This window comes from Gracilinanus agilis, chromosome 1 (genome assembly GCF_016433145.1).
Source record: "Gracilinanus agilis isolate LMUSP501 chromosome 1, AgileGrace, whole genome shotgun sequence".
Taxonomy (NCBI): Eukaryota; Metazoa; Chordata; class Mammalia; order Didelphimorphia; family Didelphidae; genus Gracilinanus; species Gracilinanus agilis.
The window spans coordinates 135,310,597-135,331,482 of NC_058130.1; the positions used below are offsets into that span (position 1 = coordinate 135,310,597).

At 45.9% G+C, this 20,886-nt stretch overlaps 2 protein-coding genes across 2 annotated transcripts in view; one reads left to right on the forward strand and one right to left on the reverse strand.

The window, feature by feature from the left end:
* The first annotated feature begins 8,514 nt into the window (after nt 1–8,514).
* On the forward strand, nt 8,515–13,284 carry IGFALS (insulin like growth factor binding protein acid labile subunit). The gene is made up of 2 exons (XM_044657098.1): nt 8,515–8,530; nt 11,354–13,284. Exons 1-2 carry the CDS (start codon nt 8,515–8,517, stop codon nt 13,174–13,176), a joined length of 1,839 nt encoding a protein of 612 aa, XP_044513033.1. The 3' UTR covers nt 13,177–13,284.
* Nucleotides 13,285–15,438: 2,154 nt separating this feature from the next.
* The window catches only part of NUBP2 (nucleotide binding protein 2), a 38,694-nt gene continuing 33,246 nt past the window's right edge, over nt 15,439–20,886 (reverse strand). The window contains exons 4-7 of the mRNA XM_044657351.1: nt 19,412–19,566; nt 18,562–18,672; nt 17,710–17,779; nt 15,439–16,304 (exon numbers count right to left, since the gene is read on the reverse strand). Coding sequence (XP_044513286.1) covers nt 16,159–16,304; nt 17,710–17,779; nt 18,562–18,672; nt 19,412–19,566 — 482 coding nt within the window. The 3' untranslated portion in view covers nt 15,439–16,158. The remainder of the gene's footprint in view (nt 16,305–17,709; nt 17,780–18,561; nt 18,673–19,411; nt 19,567–20,886) is intronic.

Consider the following 20,886-nt stretch of genomic DNA (forward strand, 5'->3'; position numbering starts at 1 on the left):
CATTCATTACTCTCCCCTTCTTTCATTTTAGCCAATCTGCTAGGTGTGAGGTAATACCTCAGAGTTGTTTTGATTTGCATTTCTCTAATTATTAGAGATTTGGAACACTTTCTCATGTGCTTATTGATACTTTTGATTTCTTTACCTGAAAATTGCCTATTCATGTCTCTTGCCCATTTATCAATTGGGGAATGGCTTGATTTTTTATACAATTGCTTTAACTCCTTGTATATTTGAGTAATTAGACCCCTGTCAGAGTTTTTCGTTATAAAGATTTTTTCCCAATTTGTTGTTTCCCTTCTGATTTTGACTACATTGTTTTTGTTTGTACAAAAGCTTTTTAGCTTAATATAATCAAATCCATTTAATTTACATTTTATAATTTTCTCTAACTCTTGCTTGGTTTTAAAATCTTTCCTTTCCCAGAGATCTGACAGGTATACTATTTTGTGTTCACTTAACTTATTTATAGTTTCCCTCTTTATATTCAGGTCATTCACCCATTTTGAATTTATCTTGGTGTAGGGTGTGAGATGTTGATCTAGACCTAATCTCTCCCATATTGTTTTCCAAATTTCCCAGCAGTTTTTGTCAAATAGTGGATTCATGTCCCAAAAGTTGGGCTCTTTGGGTTTATCATACACTGTCTTGCTGATGTCATGTATCCCCAGTCTATTCCATTGATCCTCCTCTCTATCTCTTAGCCAGTACCATATTGTTTTGATGACTGCTGCTTTATAGTATAGTTTAATATCTGGTACTGCTAGGCCCTCTTCCTTCACATTTTTTTTTCATTATTTCCCTTGATATTCTTGATCTTTTGTTATTCCAAATGAAATTTGTTATAGTTTTTCCTAATTTAGTAAAAAAGTTTTTTGGTAATTTGATAGGTATGGCGCTAAATAGGTAAATTAATTTGAGTAGAATGTTCATTTTTATTATGTTAGCTCGTCCTACCCATGAACAATTAATGGTTTTCCAATTGTTGAGATCTAGTTTTATTTTTTTGGAAAGTGTTTTGTAGTTGTTTTCGTATAATAGCTGTGTTTGTTTTGGTAGGTATATTCCTAAGTATTTTATATTGTCTAGGGTGATTTTAAATGGTGTTTCTCTTTCTACCTCTTGCTGCTCTAATGTGTTGGAGATATATAGAAATGCTGATGATTTATGTGCATTTATTTTGTATCCTGCAACTTTGCTAAAGTTGTTGATTATTTCTGCCTTTTAAACTGTTTTATTTTCTTGCCAGATCTCTTCCATCTTCTTCAAAATCTCAGTTTTGAACTCTTCCATAGCTTGTGACCAGTTTTCCTTGTTTTGTGAATGTTTGGATACTTGTTTGTCCTCCTCTGTTGTCTGGATTTTCTCTGTGTAAAAGTTGTCGAGTGTTCCAGAGCTTTTCTTGATAATCTTTTTCTTCCTCTGGAGTTCTTGGCTGGCCATTGTTAGCCCCGCCCCTTTTCCGCTTTGTCTTCGCACTCAGGGTCTGCCTGGGCCTTCCAAGCTGGGGGGGGGGGGGCTCCGGTCTCCTTGTCCTCGGGGTCAGGCCTCCTGGTAGTTCCCGGTCTGCCCCTCTGCCCGAGGTTCCTTCAGCAGTCTTTCGGGCTGCTTCCACAGCCACGCTCAGGTCTGCACCGGGTCCTCACTGGAGGTCCAAGCCTGGGCTGGAGATTGTTATTCAAGCCTCGGGCACTGCCTTGGCTGGTACAGACACTCTTAGGGCCCTGCTTTCACCCACGCAGAAGGTAGTGAAAGTCCTTGGTCTGAAGATCTTTATTCGCCCCTGAGGCGATGCCTTCAGGCGCTCGGGGAAAGTCAGTGTGTTAGAGATCTTTGTCCTGGCCGGAGGCGGTGCCTTCACCCACATGGACGCTCGGGGAAAGTCTGTGGGCGCCCCCAGCCACTTGGGTTCCCTCTTCTTGCAGCACACAGGTACAAGCCCCGGGGCTGCCAGTGATTGGTTGTCCCAGTCCTGTTTTCACTCTCCTGCGTTGGTGTAGTGCGAGGTGTGCGGTGTGGGGGGTGGGGGAGGGGCTTCTTCCTCTCGTGTTTTAGTGTGTACTGTTTCACCCCTTTAAAGTGTGGAAATCCCCCGATTCTTCGTACCTTCAATGCTGCGCCCTGTTGTGGGATTCCTTCATTCCTCTGGACTCGTTTTTATGTCCCCTTGAGGGGTCCTGTATGCTTCGGTCAGGAGAGATCGAGCAGCTGCTCCTTACTCTGCCGCCATCTTAACCGGAAGTCCATAGTAGCTTTTTTTGTGAAGATCTGGAAACTGAGAGGGTGCCTGTCAATTGTCTGAACAAATATATGAATGGATGAGATACTATTGTGCTGTAAAATATAAAGAAGGGGATGGTTTCAGAGAAACCTGGGAAGATTGTATGAATTGATGCAAAATGAAACCAGGAGAATAATTTATATAGTAACAATATTAAGATAAATAGCTTAGACTCAAGAACTGGTCAACACAATGGCCAACCACAATTCTGGAAGACTCATTATGAATGAGATATACTCTCTACGTCCAGATAGATAGGTCTTTGGCTCAGTGAGGCATACACCACACACATGTAAGTATGTGTGTATTTATATTCCTAGCTGTGTGACCCTGGGCAAGTCATTTAACCCCCAATGTCTAGCCTTTACTGCTTTTCTGCTTTGGAACCAATACACAGTAATGATTCTAAGATGGAAGGCGAGGGTTTTTAAAAAAAAAAAAAAAGAATATCCTATCAAGTCCCTGTGTAGTTAGAATGTTGTACCCGAGGGCTACGTTCCCCAGAATTCCTTCAGTATTTCCCAGAATTCCTTTCCTTTTCATCCCCAAGTCGTGTGGTTATGTTTTTGTTTTTGTTTTTTTTCTTTTTAACCCTTGTACTTCGGTGTATTGTCTCATAGGTGGAAGAGTGGTAAGGGTAGGCAATGGGGGTCAAGTGACTTGCCCAGGGTCACACAGCTGGGAAGTGTCTGAGGCCGAACTTGAACCCAGGACCTCCTGTCTCTAGGCCTGACTCTCACTCCACTGAGCTACCCAGCTGCCCCCTTATGTTGTTTTTTATATAGTTGTGTGTAACCCAGCCCTGGCTCTCTTCTCTGGTGGCTCTGCGCTCTCCTCTCCCATGTGTGGGAATGTCTTTCTTTACTGAGGTTTTGCTTCCCTTTACGTCAAGTTGTTATTAATAAACTTTATAAAATATAATACTTGGAGTATTTGGATATTAATTTTTAATCTTACATCCTTTTCTTCCCTCCCTCCTTCCCCACCTCTTCAAGAAAATATAGGTGATTGCAAAAATGAATACTATGGAAATAGGTATCGAGTGATAATACATGTGTGACCCAGAAGCAGGGGAGGGAGAGAACATGAATCATGTAACCATAGAAAAATAATGTAAAATAAATATTTTTTTAAAAAAAGAAAACATAGGCAGATTTTTCTCTTCTCTCACACCAAATCTTCAGTCCAGCCGTGGTCAATGGCCTGCTCCAAAGACAATGCCTTGCTAGGCTGGTGATTAGGACTCCTTCACATTTGGGGAATAAGGATCCCACCCCAGCCAGACGACACAGGAGTCCTCCTTTCATGAGGCTAGAGAACCCCAAGGATCCTAGGATCGCTAGGGGCTGAGCTAACCTAAGGGCCTAGGAAGGAAGTCTGCGGCTTCTTTTGCTGATTCTACGAGGGGGTCCAGGCTCCATGTTCCCCGAGAGGCTGCCCTCCCTGCCTCCTCAGGCCTTTGTGCCAGACAGGAAAGGTCAGTGGTTGAAGAACTTTCTGGAGCAGAATTTCTGAATCCTGAGGAGTCCCTCGTTGCAGCATTCCTGGCCCCAGAATACCTGCTGAATTTGCACTTTCTACTGTGTAAACTTGTCCTCAGGCCTTTCTGGGTGTGGACTTTCTCCCCAGCGGATCTATAATTTCTCAGAATAGAAGCCGAGAAATGATCTGGAAAAGAATCCAAGCTCAATAAAGGGAAATGAGATAAAGTGGATTGCCACCGGGCAATGTGTAGGTGGGAGAGCAGGGGACAAGGCCTGGGGACTGGAGACTGAGAAATAGCGCCTGCCACCAAGGCTGAAGCCTCAAGTCTGGGGAAAGTGAATCCTGGGAGGCGGGGGAGGCCTTCCCCATCCACAGGGCCCTTCCCCACGAGGATGGCCACCAGAGGAATGCAGGATCATGGGGGGAGGGAGGACCGGGATCAGGGAGGCCCAACGTGGCCTCATCCTAGACCCCGGGGAATGTCCTCCATTCAGCTTGGACAGGCTCGTGGGGAAAGAGTCTAGACCCAACAGGGAATCGGTAGCCGGCTCCCTCCATTCTCGGGGGCCTTGTATCCCACAGGGGCCCCCCAACCCCTGGGAGGTCCGAGTCCCAATCTTCTTAGTGAAGTAAGAAACTGAGCCTGAGAGTCGTCGTCCCTTTGCTACAGCCACGACTTCCACACAGCCTCATCCCTTTGGGTGCACACACACAATTGGCAATCTTCCATATTTACGGCACAAAGAGGTGCCAGATATCTTGGGGTTCCCTGGGCGTATGATGATCCCTGCCCACTTATCAATACGCCTCCCAAACCACGGCCCTCTCTTCCCCTTGCTCCTTCGGCATCCCAAGTTCAAAGAAATAAGAGACTTCGGGTATTCCTTTGCCACAAACACACTCATGGTTTGCCCAGACCCAAAGGTCCTGACCAAACAGTGACTGATTCATTTTGGGCGCTGAGAGGGGGAAAAGGGGGGCTGGTGAGCTCCAAAAATGAGCTACAGAGTAGCACGTCGGGCCTCGGACACGGCCTCGCGGGGTGACCCTGGACGTGCCACTTCACCCCGTTTGCCTCGGCCTTACTGCTATGCTTAGACTCAATCTTGGGATCCATTCTAAGAGGAGGCCAAGCAAAGCATATAAAGAAAGGGGTGAAGATCGCAAACTAATCACAGAAATCAGTCTGGAATAAAAGGAAAATCAGCAAAATGGAAAGTGCTCTGATCTCCGAGACAAAAGACAGGACCTCTAGTCTAATCAAAGGTTTTCACCCTCCCGTGGGACCGGAGGAAGGCCATGTCACCTCCATAAGATAGGAAAAAACACATTTATACTCTAAACCTCAGAGAGCTGATGGGAGAACCAAATGAGATAAAAGACAAAGTGCTTACTATGTGCCAAGTACTGTTTTACATTTATTCTTTCTCCACGATCCCTGGGATCCCTACAGTAACTCTGGGAAGTAATGAATGCTATTATTCCCATTTTATAGAAAAGGAAATTGAGGCAAACAGGCTAAGTGACTGGCACAGGGTCATATAGTTATTAAATGTCTGAGTCCTGATTTGAACTTAGATCTTCCTGACTCCTGGCCTGATACTTTATCCCTTGTACCACCAACACTAAGGCTTTTGGGATACCCCAACACAAATGTAAAGTTTCTAAAATTTATTATAATAATAATGACTAGTATGGCAGCTTAGAGTAATGGGGAAAGAGTCAGTTTTGAAGTCATGAAAACTTGCACAGGACCTTATACTAGATATATGGCCTTGGACAAGTCATTTAACCCCAAAGCTTCCAGTTATCTCTTTAATCGATCAATTAATAAACATTTATTAAGTGCCTATATGGGCTCTGTGCCAAGTACTGTTGTTTAGTCATTTTCAGGTATTTCCAACTCTTTGTGACTCCATTTGGTATTTTCTTGGCAGATTCTGGAGCAATTAGCCATTTCCTTCTCTGGCTCATTGGTCAGATGAGGAAACTGAGTCAAACAGGGTGAAGTGACTTGACCAAGATCACATAACTAGTGTCTGAATCAGGATTTGAATTCAGTCCTTCTGATTCCAGGGCTAGAATCCACTGGACCACCTAGCTACCCTGTACTGGGGCACTGGGGACCCAAGAAGCAGCCAAAGACAGACCCTCAAAGAGCTTGGTTGCCTTTCCATCTTGTCTCTCTCCATCTCTCCTTCATTCTCTCCCTCTTTCGTTTCTCTCTCCCTCTGTCTCCTTCATTCTCTCTCCCTCTCCTTCGTTCTCTCTCTCCCTCTGTCTTTCTCTCCCTCTCTCTCCTTCATTCTCTCTCCCTCTCTCTCCTTCATTCTCTCTCCCTCTCTCTCCTTCGTTCTCTCCCCCTCTGTCTTTCTCTCCCTCTCCCTCTCCGTCTGTCATTCTCTCTCCCTCTCCTTCGTTCTCTTTCTCTCCCTCTCTCCTTCACTTTCTCTCTCTAAGTGGTGGAGGGGTTTCCTCACAGGGAATTTCCTGCATGGATGAAAATAAAGGCCAGGACCAGTATCAGGGACCAGCAGCAAGGCAGAGACCCTCTGGCGAGGGATGGGCAGACGCATGTCTCGTAGGATCCACAGCTCAGTCTTACCTGGCAGAGGCGACACTCCATGAAAGGGGAGAGCACCCTCCGAGTGAGCGCTCGTGTGGAGAGCAGAGCCAGGAGATCTAGCAGGTAAGGCCTGAGAAGGACTTGAGAGAACCTACCTGTGGATGCCATTGTGAGATAGAAACCAAGAGTACACCCATAACAATGATTACTACTGAGAGCTGATGTGTGTAGAACTCCTTGAAGTCTGTGAAGCACTTTGTTTTAGATTATTAGATCCTTACAACATCCCTGTGAGGTAGATACCACGGGTATTATTCCCATCTTATAGATGAGGAAACTGAGGGCCAGAAAGGTCTAAAGGCTTGCCCAGGTTTAATGCACAAAAGATTTGGAGTTAGGATTGAAACCCAGATCTCTGCATTTTTTTTTAAACCCTTACCTTCTGTCTTGAAGTCAATACTGTGTATTGGCTCCAAGGCAGAAGAGTGGTAAGGGCTAGGCAATGGGGGTTAAGTGACCTGCCCAGGCTCACACAGCTGGGAAGTGTCTGAGGCTGGATTTGAACCCAGGACCTCCCATCTCTAGGCCTGGCTCTCAATCCACTGAGCTACCCAGCTGCCCCCTCTTCATTCTTTTTATTCTTTCTCACCACACCTAATCTCTTCCCCTCATAAAAGAAACGGAAGCAGTGGTTTCTCTGGCCTGCCCTCATTCGTGTTCCCAGAGCTTAAAGATATACTGAAAGCCCTTTGGTGGGTCAGGATTCCTAGATCCAGTGAGCCAGCTCCTCCGAAGGGTCTAAGAACTCCTGGAAGCTTGCCTAAGAAGGAACTAGCCCAAGCACCCATCCTCTGGCCACGGGAAGAGGCCGGAAGCCTCTCTGCCCAGAAGTTTGGCTTTTCCCCAAAGACTTGGGTTTATTCTTGGGCAGGCAGGGGGAGCAGAGAAGACTGTGGCCCCGGGAGAGGGTCAGCACTGTGCCATCTAGAGGGTGACTCACCCAAGGTCAGGGCAGCCGAGGTGGTCATCTGCTCGGTCTGCTAATGGGAAAAAGCCATCACTTGGTTTGCCTGCCTCTCGGACAGCTCAGCACCCCCAGTGGAAGAGCACAGCCAATAGGGAAAACAAACATGGGTTAGTGAATAACCCTGCCAGGCTTTCCTAGAAGAGAGGGCTGCTGGTGCCACCGGGGCCAGAGCCTGGGCAGCCACTGTGCTTAGCTCAATCCATTGCGGCCAGGAGGGGAGGGGACTGAGGTCACCCCAAGAGGCACTTTTAGCCAGACAGCTCCCTTCTCTCACCTCCTCCCTTCCTGAATTCTAGAAAGCCAAGACAGCTGATAACTGACAGAACTCTTAGGAAACGTCAGTCTGAGGGCAGGTTGGTCATTGAGCCAAACCAGAAAGCCAGACTCGTGGTGAAACATGGTGGCAGCTCCTTGACCCCTGGCACAGTCTGCCCGTTTAGAGTTGGGAGGGGGGCCCTTGCAGGAGCCGAGCAAGCCTGCCACTGCCCCCAATCCCCTCGAGGGGCCGGCCTGCCCCAGGCCCAGCATCTCCTCCCATCCAATGGTGAGCAGGAATAGGGGTTCCTGAGCCACCCAGGCTGTGTTGGGGTGTCTGAGCGCTCCGGGTGTGGGGTCTTTTGGAGTTGGTGTTAACCCATGGAGGCGGGTGACTCTCCAGAGCGGGCAGCCTTCTGCTTCTTGGCAGAGTAACCCAGGAGGGCCGAACTCTTCTCGGGAGCCCACGGAGCTAGCTCGACGGAGCCCGGGCCCCGACACCTGCCGGGTATCGGCTCGAGTCTCACCGAGGCGGCTGATCTAATCCTTCCGCTGCCCCCAACCCCGAAGCCCCCGGGGCCCCCCAGCTCCGTGGAGCTGCTCCGGGCATCTGTTTTCAGTTAGAGATGCTGCTCCAAGCACCTCTGACTCAGCAGGAAAGAATTAGGGATGAGAGAAGGCCCTCAGAGCAGCCCCTCTCCTGGGTGCCCCGCACCCCGCCCAGACACAGCCTCCCTCCAGTCCAACCTGGCACCTGGAGGGTTAAAGGAACCTGGGCCAAGCCGGGCTGAGCTGGCTGGGTGTCAGGGTGGTGGTTGTACTTCTAACAGTGGGGAAATCCAGAGAGCAGGAGCAGCGCTGCTCTACGGGACCCTCCTGCCTAGCCTGTCCTCCACTAGGATGGCCCAAAGGAAAGGTAAGGGGGGGGGGACAAAGAACCCCGTGCCCTGGACATTGAGCAGGCCAGTCTGGCTTCTGGGGGACCCCCCTGCAGAGAGACACTCCACTCCCACCCCCCCACAACTTTCTACTCCAAAGTTGAAAACAGGAGCATAGGCTGAATGTCCAAGTTTTCCTTCCTTCCTGGGGAACAAGGACTCCCTGTATGCAGCTCCATCTTCCCGGGGACTCCCCAGCCCAGACAGCCTGCCTGAGGAGCCCTGGTGCTCAGAGGTGGCTGGTGGGCTTGGCCAGGAGACCCACGCAGAAGGCAGGAGCTCCTCTGCTCCCTCAGAGCTGCCTGGAGCCCAGGGCCCAGGTGGTCAGGTTCAGACCTCAGCAGGGGTGCTGGCGGCCTGTGTGGGGTCAGGAATGTGGCTGGGGGGTGGGGAGCGGGAGAGGTGGTGGTTCCTGGTATGAAGGGCCCCTGGAGGGTCTCAGGGCTGCTGCCTGGGCTCTCCCCTCCCCCTCCCCTCCTGCACACACATGGTCTTAAAGGAGCAGAAGAAAGTTAGGAGCAGCAGCAGGGGCTCCCACAGGAGCAGGGAGCAGGCTTAGGTCTTCCTATTCAGAGAATACCGTTCAGGGCTTTTCCCTCCCTGAGATGCTCCCTCATCCCTCTGGCCATAGCTCCTGGACGAGGTTCCTATCTCTGCTCCCTTGACCCCTTAGAACAACAGCAGAGGGGATGTCTGGGCCCCACAGACAATCCAGGGCTCTAGCCTTCCCCAGACCCCCGCCCACCTCTAGAAACCCAAAGGCCCTGGGACCCACTTTAATAGCCAATCTCTCTTGCCTCAGGGGATAAAGATCCCTTCTTGACATCCCTCCTAGTCTACAAAAGAAATAGCACAGGACTGAGGCTAGAGACCAAGGTTTAAACCCTGGCTCTGATATCTAGCTGGGTCTCTAAGGGCAAATCATTGAGCCTCTATGAACCTCAGTTTCCTCATCTCTCAAACGTGGATGAAAATACTTTCAAACCTCCCAAAGGAAAGGTATGGTAAGGTTGGGAATACAAGGGTCTACAGGGAAAAGGGCTCGTGTAATCTATGAATGGATTGTTCTAATCGATTAACAGCCTCAGAACTGTCTTCCCTTCATTCCTTTACTGAATCGATTCCCTTGCCAGACCAAAAGTCACAGAGTTCCCCATTGCTTCTGGATCTCTTGGCCCTTTGTATGCCCCTTGGTCAAAGTCTTAGGGGTCTGAGGGCATCCAACAATCCCTTGCAACCAGAACAAATTAGGAGCCGACAACTCACTCTGGTGTAGCAGAAAGAGACGTAGATTTTAAAATCCAAATACCTGGTTCAAATTCCAGGCCTGCTACTTATTCAGTGTGGCCTCTTCAATGTGTCTGTGATAAATCTTTCCAACAACTGCTCTAGTTCAGACAGGTTCCTTCCCCTCTCTGAAATTAAAATTTCTTAGAAATCTTAGATGGCTTCTAAGGTCTATCTCAATTCTAAATTCCAAAAGCTTTGGATTCAATTACCATTTATTTATTTACATCATAATCCCTCCCCCCCACCCCCCATGACATGTAAAATCAATGACTATTTATTAAGAAAATTAACTTGGAGACAGGAGGTCCTGAATATTTAGATCTGGCCATGGATACTTCCTGGCTTTGTGGTCCTGGGTAAGTCACTTAATTCTAAATACCTGGCCCTTAATGATCTGCCGGATGAATACTCAGTATTGATTCTAAGACAGGAGGTGGTGGTTAAAAAAAACTATGCTAGGCCCACAGATAAGGAAAAAAAATGAGTGAGATTTGGCCCTTTCCTATCCTCATTTGCTTCACAAGAGACAAAAATGGAGAGTGAGATCTAGGAAGGCAACAATGCCAGTGTGGCAGAGGGCAAGATGGAGTCAGAGGTATGGAGGAGCTCTACATATACTGATCTGTGAAAGATTCTATATCCTGCCAGGACCACTGCAGTATTCCTCTTTGCGAGCTAAAGGCTAAGACAGGGTGCTGGTTGGAAAGGTGTTCACCAAGGCCCTGGGCCCACGTACCCTGAAACTTGAGGCCCAAGCCTGCTGGGGTCTAGTGTCTCCACCAAAGAGGGAACAAGGGGAACCCTGGTCCAAGGGGTTTTGGTAGATGTGCTGATAGGGTGCTCCAAGAGGGATGTTGTAAAACCCATCTAACAGACAGGCAGACAGACGGCAGGACATATTCTTCTTCATTCTAGGGAAGGAGGTCGGGTGGGACACAGACACCAGGGCAGGAGGCTATGAGGGGGAAATCTGACTCTGGAGTAGAAGTTACGCACAGAAGGACAAATCTGAACTTGTGTGACGATGGAGGACGAATCATTATCTATGAGCATTAAAATGATAGGAGAAGGTAGAAGAAATACGCTCGGGGGCAGCTGGGTAGCTCAGTGGATTGAGAGCCAGGCCTAGAGAGGGGAGGTCCTGGGTTCAAATTTGGCCTCAGACACTTCCCACCTGTGTGACCCTGGGCAAGTCACTCAAACCCCATTGCCTACCCTTACTGCTCTTCTGCCTTGGAGCCAATACATAGTATTGATTCCAAGACAGAAGGTAAGGGTTTAAAAAACAACAACAAAAAAAAAAAAAAGAAGAAGAAATACACTCACTCACAAGGGAAAAGGTTCAGGGATGGCAGTGCCACAGAAGAACCAGGAACATTTTAGAGATTTTAAGAGCTCCAGCCCTTTCACTTTAGAGGTTTGGGGAAGCGGAGACTCGGGGAGAATCTGTCCATTAGCCACTGTGGATGCTGATGCCACAGCTAAACTCGGGTTCTGTTCCTCACCTGTAGGAGCCATTCCCTTGGCAGTGCAGCTGCTGCTGCTCCCCTGGGCGATGGTGAGCCCCGGAGCAAGGTGCTCTTTGAGCCTAGAGGGCGCTGCCCCCGCAGAGCCCGGCGATCCAGAGCTCCTAAAATGCCCCGGGGCTTGTGCCTGCAGCTACGACGACTACAGCGAGGAGCTCAATGTCTACTGTAGCTCCAGAAACCTCACCCAGCTCCCCAGCGACCTGCCCGGCACGACCAAGGCTCTGTGGCTGGACGGCAACAACTTCACGGCTCTCCCCACCGGCGCCTTCAAAAACCTCTCGGGCCTGGATTTCCTGAACCTGCAGAGCAGCCAGGTGAGCAGCCTGGAGCCGCACGCTTTCCACGGGCTCCGGGGCCTCTACCACCTCCACCTGGAGCGGAACCGGCTCAAATACCTCGCCCCCAACACCTTTCTGCACACCCAGAACCTGGCCTCCCTGAGCCTCAACAACAACTACTTCAGCAAAGTTGAAGAGGGCCTCTTTGCTGGGCTCTCCAACCTGTGGGATCTGAATCTCGGCTGGAACGCGCTGGTGGTGCTCCCGGACACGCTGTTCCACGACCTGCCCAACCTCCGGGAGCTCGTCATGGCCGGTAACAAGCTGGCTTATCTGCAGTCCCAGCTCTTCTGCAGTCTCACGGAGCTGCGCGAGCTGGACCTCAGTGGCAACGCGCTCCGCAGCATCAAGACCAACGTGTTCATCAAGCAGCAGAAGCTGCAGAAGCTTTACCTGAGCCACAACCTCATCAGCACCATCGCACCCCGGGCTTTCCTGGGCCTCCGGTCCTTGCGCTGGCTCGATCTGTCTCACAACCGCATCGGCGTCCTCTTTGAAGAGACCTTCCTGGGCCTCCACAGTCTGCACGTCCTGCGCCTCTCCAACAATGCCATTGCCAGCCTCCGGCCCAGGACCTTCAAAGATCTTCAGATCCTGGAGGAGCTGCAGCTTGGGCACAACAGAATCAGGAGCCTTGGGGAAAGGACATTTGAGGGTCTAGGCCAGCTGGAAGTTCTCACCCTGAACCACAATCAGATCCAGGACATCAAGGTTGGGGCGTTCCCCGGCCTCTTCCACGTGGCTGTCATGAACCTGTCCAGCAATTGCATCAAAAGCCTCCCTGAACAGGTCTTCAAGGGTCTCAGCAAAATGCACAGCCTCCACCTGGAGGGCAGCTGCCTCACCAGGGTCCAGCGGCACACGTTCTCTGGCCTTCCTGGCTTACGGAGACTCTTCTTGAAGAATAACAGCATCTCCATGATTGAAGACCAGAGCCTGATGGATCTGCATGAACTCTTGGAACTGGACCTCACATCCAATGCGCTGACGCTCCTCTCCAGTCAGCTCTTCCAGGGTCTCCAGAACCTGGAGTACCTGCTCCTCTCTCACAACCAGCTGGCGGAGCTCTCCCCAGACACCTTCGGCTCCCTTCAGCATTTGTTCTGGCTGGACCTTTCCCACAACCACATCAAAACCATAGCCGACGGCCTATTTGCACCTCTGGGGAACCTCAGGTACCTCAGCCTGAAGAACAACTCTCTGAGGGCCTTTTCTCCCCAGCTCCCAGCCCTAGAGCAGCTGTGGCTGGAAGGAAACGAATGGAACTGTAGCTGCTCCCTAAAGGGGCTGAGGGATTTCTCCCTGCAGAAACCCAGCGTGGTACCCCGCTTCGTCCGAGCCATTCAAGAGAGGGATGACTGCCAGACTCCTGTGTATGCTTATAATAATCTTACCTGTCAGAGTCCCCTGGAGGTGGCTGGCCTTGACCTACGTGACATTGAAGAAGATCACTTTGCTCACTGTTAACCCCATGTCCAACTTCCCCTGAGTGGAAGCAGGTATTTGCAATATTATGCTGTGGAATCAATTTCACTTATTCCTTAGTAGTGACCCTCACTGTACCATCCAAGAAAAAATGACAAGCCAGTCCCCCTGTGGTCAAGCAGATTGTGTCTGAACACTTCAGTGAGACCTGCATAGTACTCCTTAGGCCCTCCCTGAAGGGCCCCACAGTGAGACCAGAGCAGACAAAGGGATGATCTCAAGAGTCTGACTCCCTTTTATTCATACTTTCACAGTTGCTTCTCAACTCCAGCAGGGTGTCCTCGTCTTTGGGGAGCCAAGGTACAGGCAGGTTGTTTGGACTTCCAACTGGGTCTTTCATGGGTTCGGAACAGATGGTCACTGGCCCAATCCCCAAAAGGTCTGTGACCATAAAGAACATCAAATCACAATAGGGGCAGGGGGTGGATGAAGCAGTTTCTACTCTTATCCGATAAGATGCTCATTATCAATTAAAAGCAATTTCACAAAAATAACAACAAAAAAGCATAGCATGTTATCCTCCTCAATTCAAAGGGAGGGATAATGATAGGGTTAGCCAAGGTCAGAAAAGAGTTGTTTCTCACACATCTTGGCCAATCTTAGAATGCTTAAGTAGAATGGAACATCCAAAGGTCTTCCCCATACCTTCCGTTACCAAAGATCAATTGGTGTCTTTTAAACTTGTCCACTATTTATAGACTCTGGTACTGATCTCACAGCCCAGACATTCAGATGATTATTTCTCACATCTCACCTGTTTTCTGTTGTGGTTTCAGATCTATTTCCTTTGTGCTGTTCTTTTAGAAGGCAGGAGATAAGAACTGGTCAACATTCTCCCACTAGGATCCCTTCATCTACTTGGAGACTGGTAGAGACACTCAAGCTTTCCTTTTCTAGGCTCAATCATTCCAATTCCTTTACTTAGATCTACCCTGTCTGCCAAACAGAAAAATTTGTTGTAAAGGTCAAGTGGTCAATAGGGAGACTGAAGTATTGTTGTGGAAAAATTGTGTGGGGAAGTCATGAAAATGGGGCTAAACAGATACATTCCACTGAACTATGTATTTCCCAATTAGTGTATGAATAAACCTTGAGTTATGATCTCAGGCATAAAAGACCCAGGAGAATTTTCTTCTGAAAATCAGCAGAGCGACTGGAATCTCAAACCCTCTCCACAGCAGTTTAACAGGTAAGCAGATTTGATAGGCAAACCTAAGGATACTAGGTACTGCAAGATCAGGTGGACATGTAAGGAATCATCCCAGAGAGCAGATTTTTCTTTTTGAGTCCTATTTCATATGCTTCCCTGATACCCACTCTTCCCTCTATCCTTCAGTAATATTCCTGCTCCAATTCAAGAAGGATGACATAAAACAGCAGCACATTCCAGGTCCTGCCCTCCAACCCACACATGTACACAGATACAAAGAAGAATACTGCTAAGATGGCGAGTCCAACCTGTGGTGTTGTTTCTACCACCTAAATCTTCTTAGTCCATTGTTTTATAACATTCCTCAGCAGCAAACTGATAGTAAACTCCTGCAAAGGAAAAAGCAGAACCCCAGAGGAAAAAGGAAATAAATACACATTAGTTTTCTCAGCTTGGATAAAAAATTATGAAGACTGTCTGATCATACTTAAAAATAAACAAACTAAGGCTCTATCACAGTCTGAACAAAGGTCTCTCACCCCAGTCACATACCTGCCTTGCTCTGACTGTGTCAGGAAGGTGCCCTGGTTCAGTAGACATTGGATGCCTTACTATATACAATGTAAGGCAGTTAGTTACTCTAAGCAGGCACATTCATGTCTGCTAGTTATCATATAACTTTTCCTTCAGTACCCAGGACAGCCTAGATTCAAATTCACCCTCTCTATGACTCTTCAACTTATATGAAATGGACCTGTTTGCAAAATGGTAAGCACTAGATAAATTGTTTACTGACCTGAACTAAGGACAACTGATTAGAAAGAATAAGAGGAGTAGCTAGTTGGCTCAGTGGATAGAGACAGGAAGTCCTAGGTTGACCCTGGGCAAGTCACATAACCCCCCCACACACATACTGTCTAGCCCTTACTGCTCTTCTGCTTCAGAACTGATATTTCATATTGATTCTAAGTCAGAAGATGAGGGTTGGTTTTTTTTTTTTAAGGAAAGAATAAGAGGCAAGAAAGGAGAACTCATAAAAACATATTTTTTTAAAAAGAGACCAAAGGAGATCATCTAGTGAACAGTCACAAAGATGCAAAAACAGAGGGGAATTTCTTTAATTGGGGGTTCCTTTAAAGTTACAAAGCACTCCTGAGGCATGTTTAACAATGTAGAAATCTTCAGTTGGCATCAAGGTTCTGATATGGTGGGGCTACAGATACATTCCTTTAGACTACATATGCTTCCAAGTTATCATATAGACTTAATGGCCAGATGGTACTTCCATATCTGAAAAGGGAAATACTCCAACTACAGTACTTAAACTATTAAGACCCTGAATCCAGAGCAAAGGAAAGATGTCCATGGTGTACCCAATAGTCTTAGTACCAGAGGTAGAGAAGGCAATGCCAATGACATTATGTTGAGATGTCTCTACAGTTAGTTACATCTTAACTAAAGTCAGCACACCCTCCACGGTCCTGTCTTGTTAGAAGCAACTAAAAATTCAGTACCATTAACCACTGTGGATCCACAGAAGCCCATTCTGAGTGGGAGCATGCCAGGGCTTGATTAGGGGTGGTGCAAAAAACAACAAAGCCAGTGCCCCAGAGGGAATAGCTACCTGGTCCTTAGGAAGCCTATTTTAATTGCAGAAATGACACTGGTTCCTTTGCACTGAGGGCTTCTGAATGATCCAGGAAGTTTCTTTAGAGGTCTTTGCTCTGTGACATTCTTCTATCTTTTAGGCAAAGGGCTGAATCCAACAGCAGCAAAAAAGGAATCATAGTAAGCAAGAACCTGAGATGCCTTCATTAGGAAGTCTGAGCCAATGTCCCATCCAGGATCTGCTGAGTGATAGAAATGAATGCAGGAAAAGCAGGGCTTTTAGGGAATTCTTGGATGAAGTCTTGGCCTTCCTCCAAACTCTTTGTAAGCTGAGGATCCAGGGGCACACAGCCTATATGGGAAGGAAATGAAGAGTGCAGAAGGGGATGCTTAGTTAAGACACATAATAGTAAGCCCATAACAGAATGGGGAGGCATATGAGAAAGTCATGTTTAAATATGGATTAAGCCATTTTCACTTTTTCTTGACACTCCTAAATTTGTGATCATAACTCAAACCTTCTCTTTACATTTAGACTATTACTCATGAGATCAAAGGTCCACAAGACCAGAGTCTATAGAAAAACTAACATGAATAGGGGAGACAGCATGGGTCAACAGGAAAGGTCTTGTTTTTTTTTAAATTACCTGGTGTTCGGAATGGTGCAGGAAATTAAGACATACTTATTAACTAATTGACTCTAGAGTCAAAGACCTAGGTTCAAATCCTGCCTCTAATGCATTCTACATATATGACCCCAAAAAAGTTCACTTGGACCTCAGTTTCCTTATATGTAAATCAAGGGGGAAGAGGTTGAATTAGATGGCCTCTGAGGTCTCTTCCAGCCCAAGATCTATAACTCTCATGATCTCTCCCATTCTCTATTATGAAACAGAACAAATAGCAACCCTCTTATCTTTTATAAATACGCCCCAATCAGTGCTCTTTTCTACTAAGTCATTACAATTAATACACTTAGCATTAGGGAATTTGTGTCACACTTCTACTTCTTAGTTCTGTTCTTAAATTGCCCAAAGACTTTAGGTAGGACAATTAAAAAATCTAAGATGGCATGGAAAACCCAAATTTTAACCCTATTCAGAGTCTTATTTTATTATTTATTACGGAGAATGGGGCAGACTCTATAGGTACAAAGAATGTCCCTGATTTTGTTTTAAACCCTTACCTTCCACCTTAGAATCAATACTGTGTATTAGCTCCAAGGCAGAAGAGTGGTATGGGCTAGGCAATGGGGGTTAAGTGACTTGCCCAGGGTCATACAGCTAGAAAGTATCTGAGGTCAAATTTGAACCCAGGACTTGTCGTCTCTAGGCCTGGTTCTCAATCTACTGAGCCACCCAGGTGCCCCCCCACCCCCATTTTTAATCTATAGTCTAAACTAGGCAGCATGGCATTTTGGATAGAGTTATGAGCTTGAAGTCAATTGGGTTTAAATTCATCTCAGATACTTACAAAGTAGTTTGATCCTAAACAACTAAGCTCCATGTAGCTCTCTAGAACTTCCCTAATAAGTCACTTAGGTTGCCATCTCTATTGGTAGAGGGAGATCCCAACCAGATAAATTAGAGGACCTTCACATAATTTAAGCTGATAAATGTTCACAAGAACATAGCCGATAACGTTGTGGTCTGTCTGTCCTAACTCTACAACCATTTTAGGATGATTACAGATAAAATATCTGAGAAGGAGTCAAAAAAACAGGAAAAGTGACCCCAGAAATGGCAATTAATACTCACCTAAGAAGGGGACTTTTGCATGCCTGGCCAGTTCTTCCCCACCTCCCTTAGAGAAAAGATTAGTGCACTCCTAGAATCAGAGGAAACAAAAGTTAACTATGATTAGAGTCACCTAATTAGAAGTTTCCTCATAAATGACATTTCAAATTAGAGAGGGATAAAGACAGTGTATATATAATAAGACAAGGGGCCCTTACAGTATAGATCAGACATTGGTAAACTGGGGTCAGAGGTCAAATCTAGTTTGTCACATGTGTCTGTATAGCCCATGAAAAATGGTTTTTATGTTTTAAAATAGTTAAAAAAATTTTTATCCAAAGAACTAAAGATAATTTATTCAAATAATTTAAAATTACTTAATTTGCTAAAATGATTTTAAGAGATAAACATTCTTAGCTCCCAGGCTATACAAAAACAAGTGGTGGGCTGGATTTGGCCCTCTGACCCTAGTCTGCTAATCTCTAGTTTAAGGTATATGCTTATATGTAGAATCTAGTGCAAAAGGAAGAGATAGAAGACAGGCACTGAGGGCAGATTTCATAAATCATCTGGAAAATAATGGACACAGTTCCATTTCATGTACCAATGTTATTTTCTTTTGAAGTTGCTGGCCTACTCCTGTCTACCCAGAGCAAACTTCTCTGAGCTGAATAAAACAGAAGGAATGATATCTTTATCAATAAAAGTTGTTTAGCATCTATTATATGCATGTACTATGCTAAGTGCTCAGGAAACAAAGATGGAGTAAGATACAGCTAATTTTGAGTCCACTGAACCACCTTATTCTGCTAGGATAATAAACTGCATGGCTATAGAAAAGAAAAAATCTTAAGAAACTTCCCAAGGACTCACCGAACAATGTGGACAGACAAAACCACTCATATTTTCCACGATTCCAATCACTTGCAACCCTGTCTTCTTGCAAAAGGTGAGTTCTCTCCTAACATCACCCACAGATATTGCCTGTAGATCCAGAGAAGGAGTCTATCATAACAGTGTTAGCATGCTTACACAGGAGAAATAGATTATAAAGCAAAGAGGCTGTTTTAAGTCCATTATTTCTATAGAGATAAAATACATTACCAAAGGATTAAATGTTTTGTTAAAATCAGGGTAAAGAGAAGGAAAAAACAAGCAAGCAAAACATTTAAGGGAAGCGATTTTCCATATAACACCAAAGAAAATGGGGACAATAAGAAACTGAGAGAGGCACTAGCTTAATATGGAGTTTGAGACTTAAAAAAAAAAAATCTTGATAACTATTTCAATATAACTCATTTCTCTTGCAATTCTATGTATTTTGTTTTATACATTTGGGAACATTATTCTGAGAAGGGATCCAGAAGCTCTACTAGAGATCCCAAGGGGACTGTAACACAAAAATGGCTATGAGCCCCGGGACTAGATGCTTCATGTTGTGTTGTTTAGTTTTTTCAGTCACTTCTGACTTTTTGTGACTCCATTTGGAGTCTTCTTGACAAATATACTGGAGTGGTTTGCCATTTCCTTCTCCAGCTCATTTTACAGATGAGGAAATCGAGACAAACAAGGTGAAGTGACTTGGCTAGAATCACACAATTAGTCTGAAGCTGGAGTTGAATTTAGGATTTTCTAAATTCAGGCCCAGGGCTCTACCTAGCTGCTCAAATACTCATAGAGCTGAGGGGAAAAAAAAAAAGAGAACATTGGGAATATGGCATACCTGAGGTGTAGTAACCAAAATAGCCCCCAGGGGCTTATAAGGGCGAAGAGCTTCCACAGTAGAAATGTGCTCATCAGAGGTCCCTGGTGGTGTATCCACAATGAGATAGTCCAGGTCACCCCAGGCCACATCAGAGACAAACTGTTTTATCAATGCTGCCAAGGCAAAAAAATGTATAATCACAGATTTCTTCAGGGAAGTTCAAATTCTCTCCACTGTATGTTATTTTCTAATTTAGTGGTTACCATCCAACCTACAGACCCCAAGGCATTTCTGCTGGAAGCTATACCCCCCTAAACAAACAAATATAGCTTGGATAGACAAAATATTACTCCTTATATAGTACTATTTTTTTCAAATGTTTGCGGATCCTTTTGTGATTACTTAAATACAAATACATTTAAAAAAGGTTACTGCTTTCTGTCCTTTAGTGTTTCCTCAGTCAATGGATATTAGTAATACGATAGGCTACCTCGTGGCGGTCTAGGAAATTAAAAGGCTTCCTCATTCTCAAAAAGGTTGGGAACCAATACCTCTTAGAGATTTGGGTAAGTAAGATTAAGTACCATTCTGAAAACTGCCCTAAAAATTGTCCTGAAATTCCTGCTATCCATGAGGGATAAAATTTTATAGGAGCTAACCAAAACCAGAACCTAGCAACCCTCCCAAACTGGCGATGGTCCTACCTCAGCACAGTGTAACAGTTTCTGATCTGGACTAGAAGAATGAATATTACTTGATTACTTGAGAATTCTCAATGCTAATACTTAGAAAGTCTTAGACTTATTTCTGATTCTTACTACAAGACTTACAGTTTCCTACAACCAGGACAGCAAAGTCTAGACTAGAGAGGAATGAATGACATTTGCCTAACTTTTCCCTAGCCCTTTTCTATTACAATGCTGTAGGTAAGGCTCCTAGCTGGAAAGATTAAGACATGAGTCCTGCCAGGGGTGTTTGCATGTTAACCAGGTCCTTTAAAGCCCAAAGGAACAAATTTCTCAAGTGGAATGGCAAGCACTTAATCTCATATTTGGAGGACCAGTGAGCTGCTACCTACTTGTGACAGTGGTCTTGCTCCTTGGAGATCTGCAGTACTGCCACTGAGGAGGGAGCTTCTATCTTGTCTACTAGTCCTAGGAGACAGGGATCAAAGCCAATCATCAGCTTCTACCATCTCTCTGATCTCCCCAATCCCTCTAATCAAAGCAATTTGAGCTCAGTTTTATTCATATGGGCTGGGTTGAAACTTGAAATTTCTGGCTTTGAGAAGATCACCATAAATAGTACTCTTAAATAGTACAAGGAAATGCAACAGATATTGCAAATACTTGGCCTCTTTGACAGGAAGAGCAAACAGTAAGCCTTTTAAATGAGACATAAAAAGAAATCACTACTTTGTTTTCTAAATATCCCTGATTATTCATTCTTTCCAATTTCTCAAATTCTCAAAGACTAGCCACCTGTATCTTAGG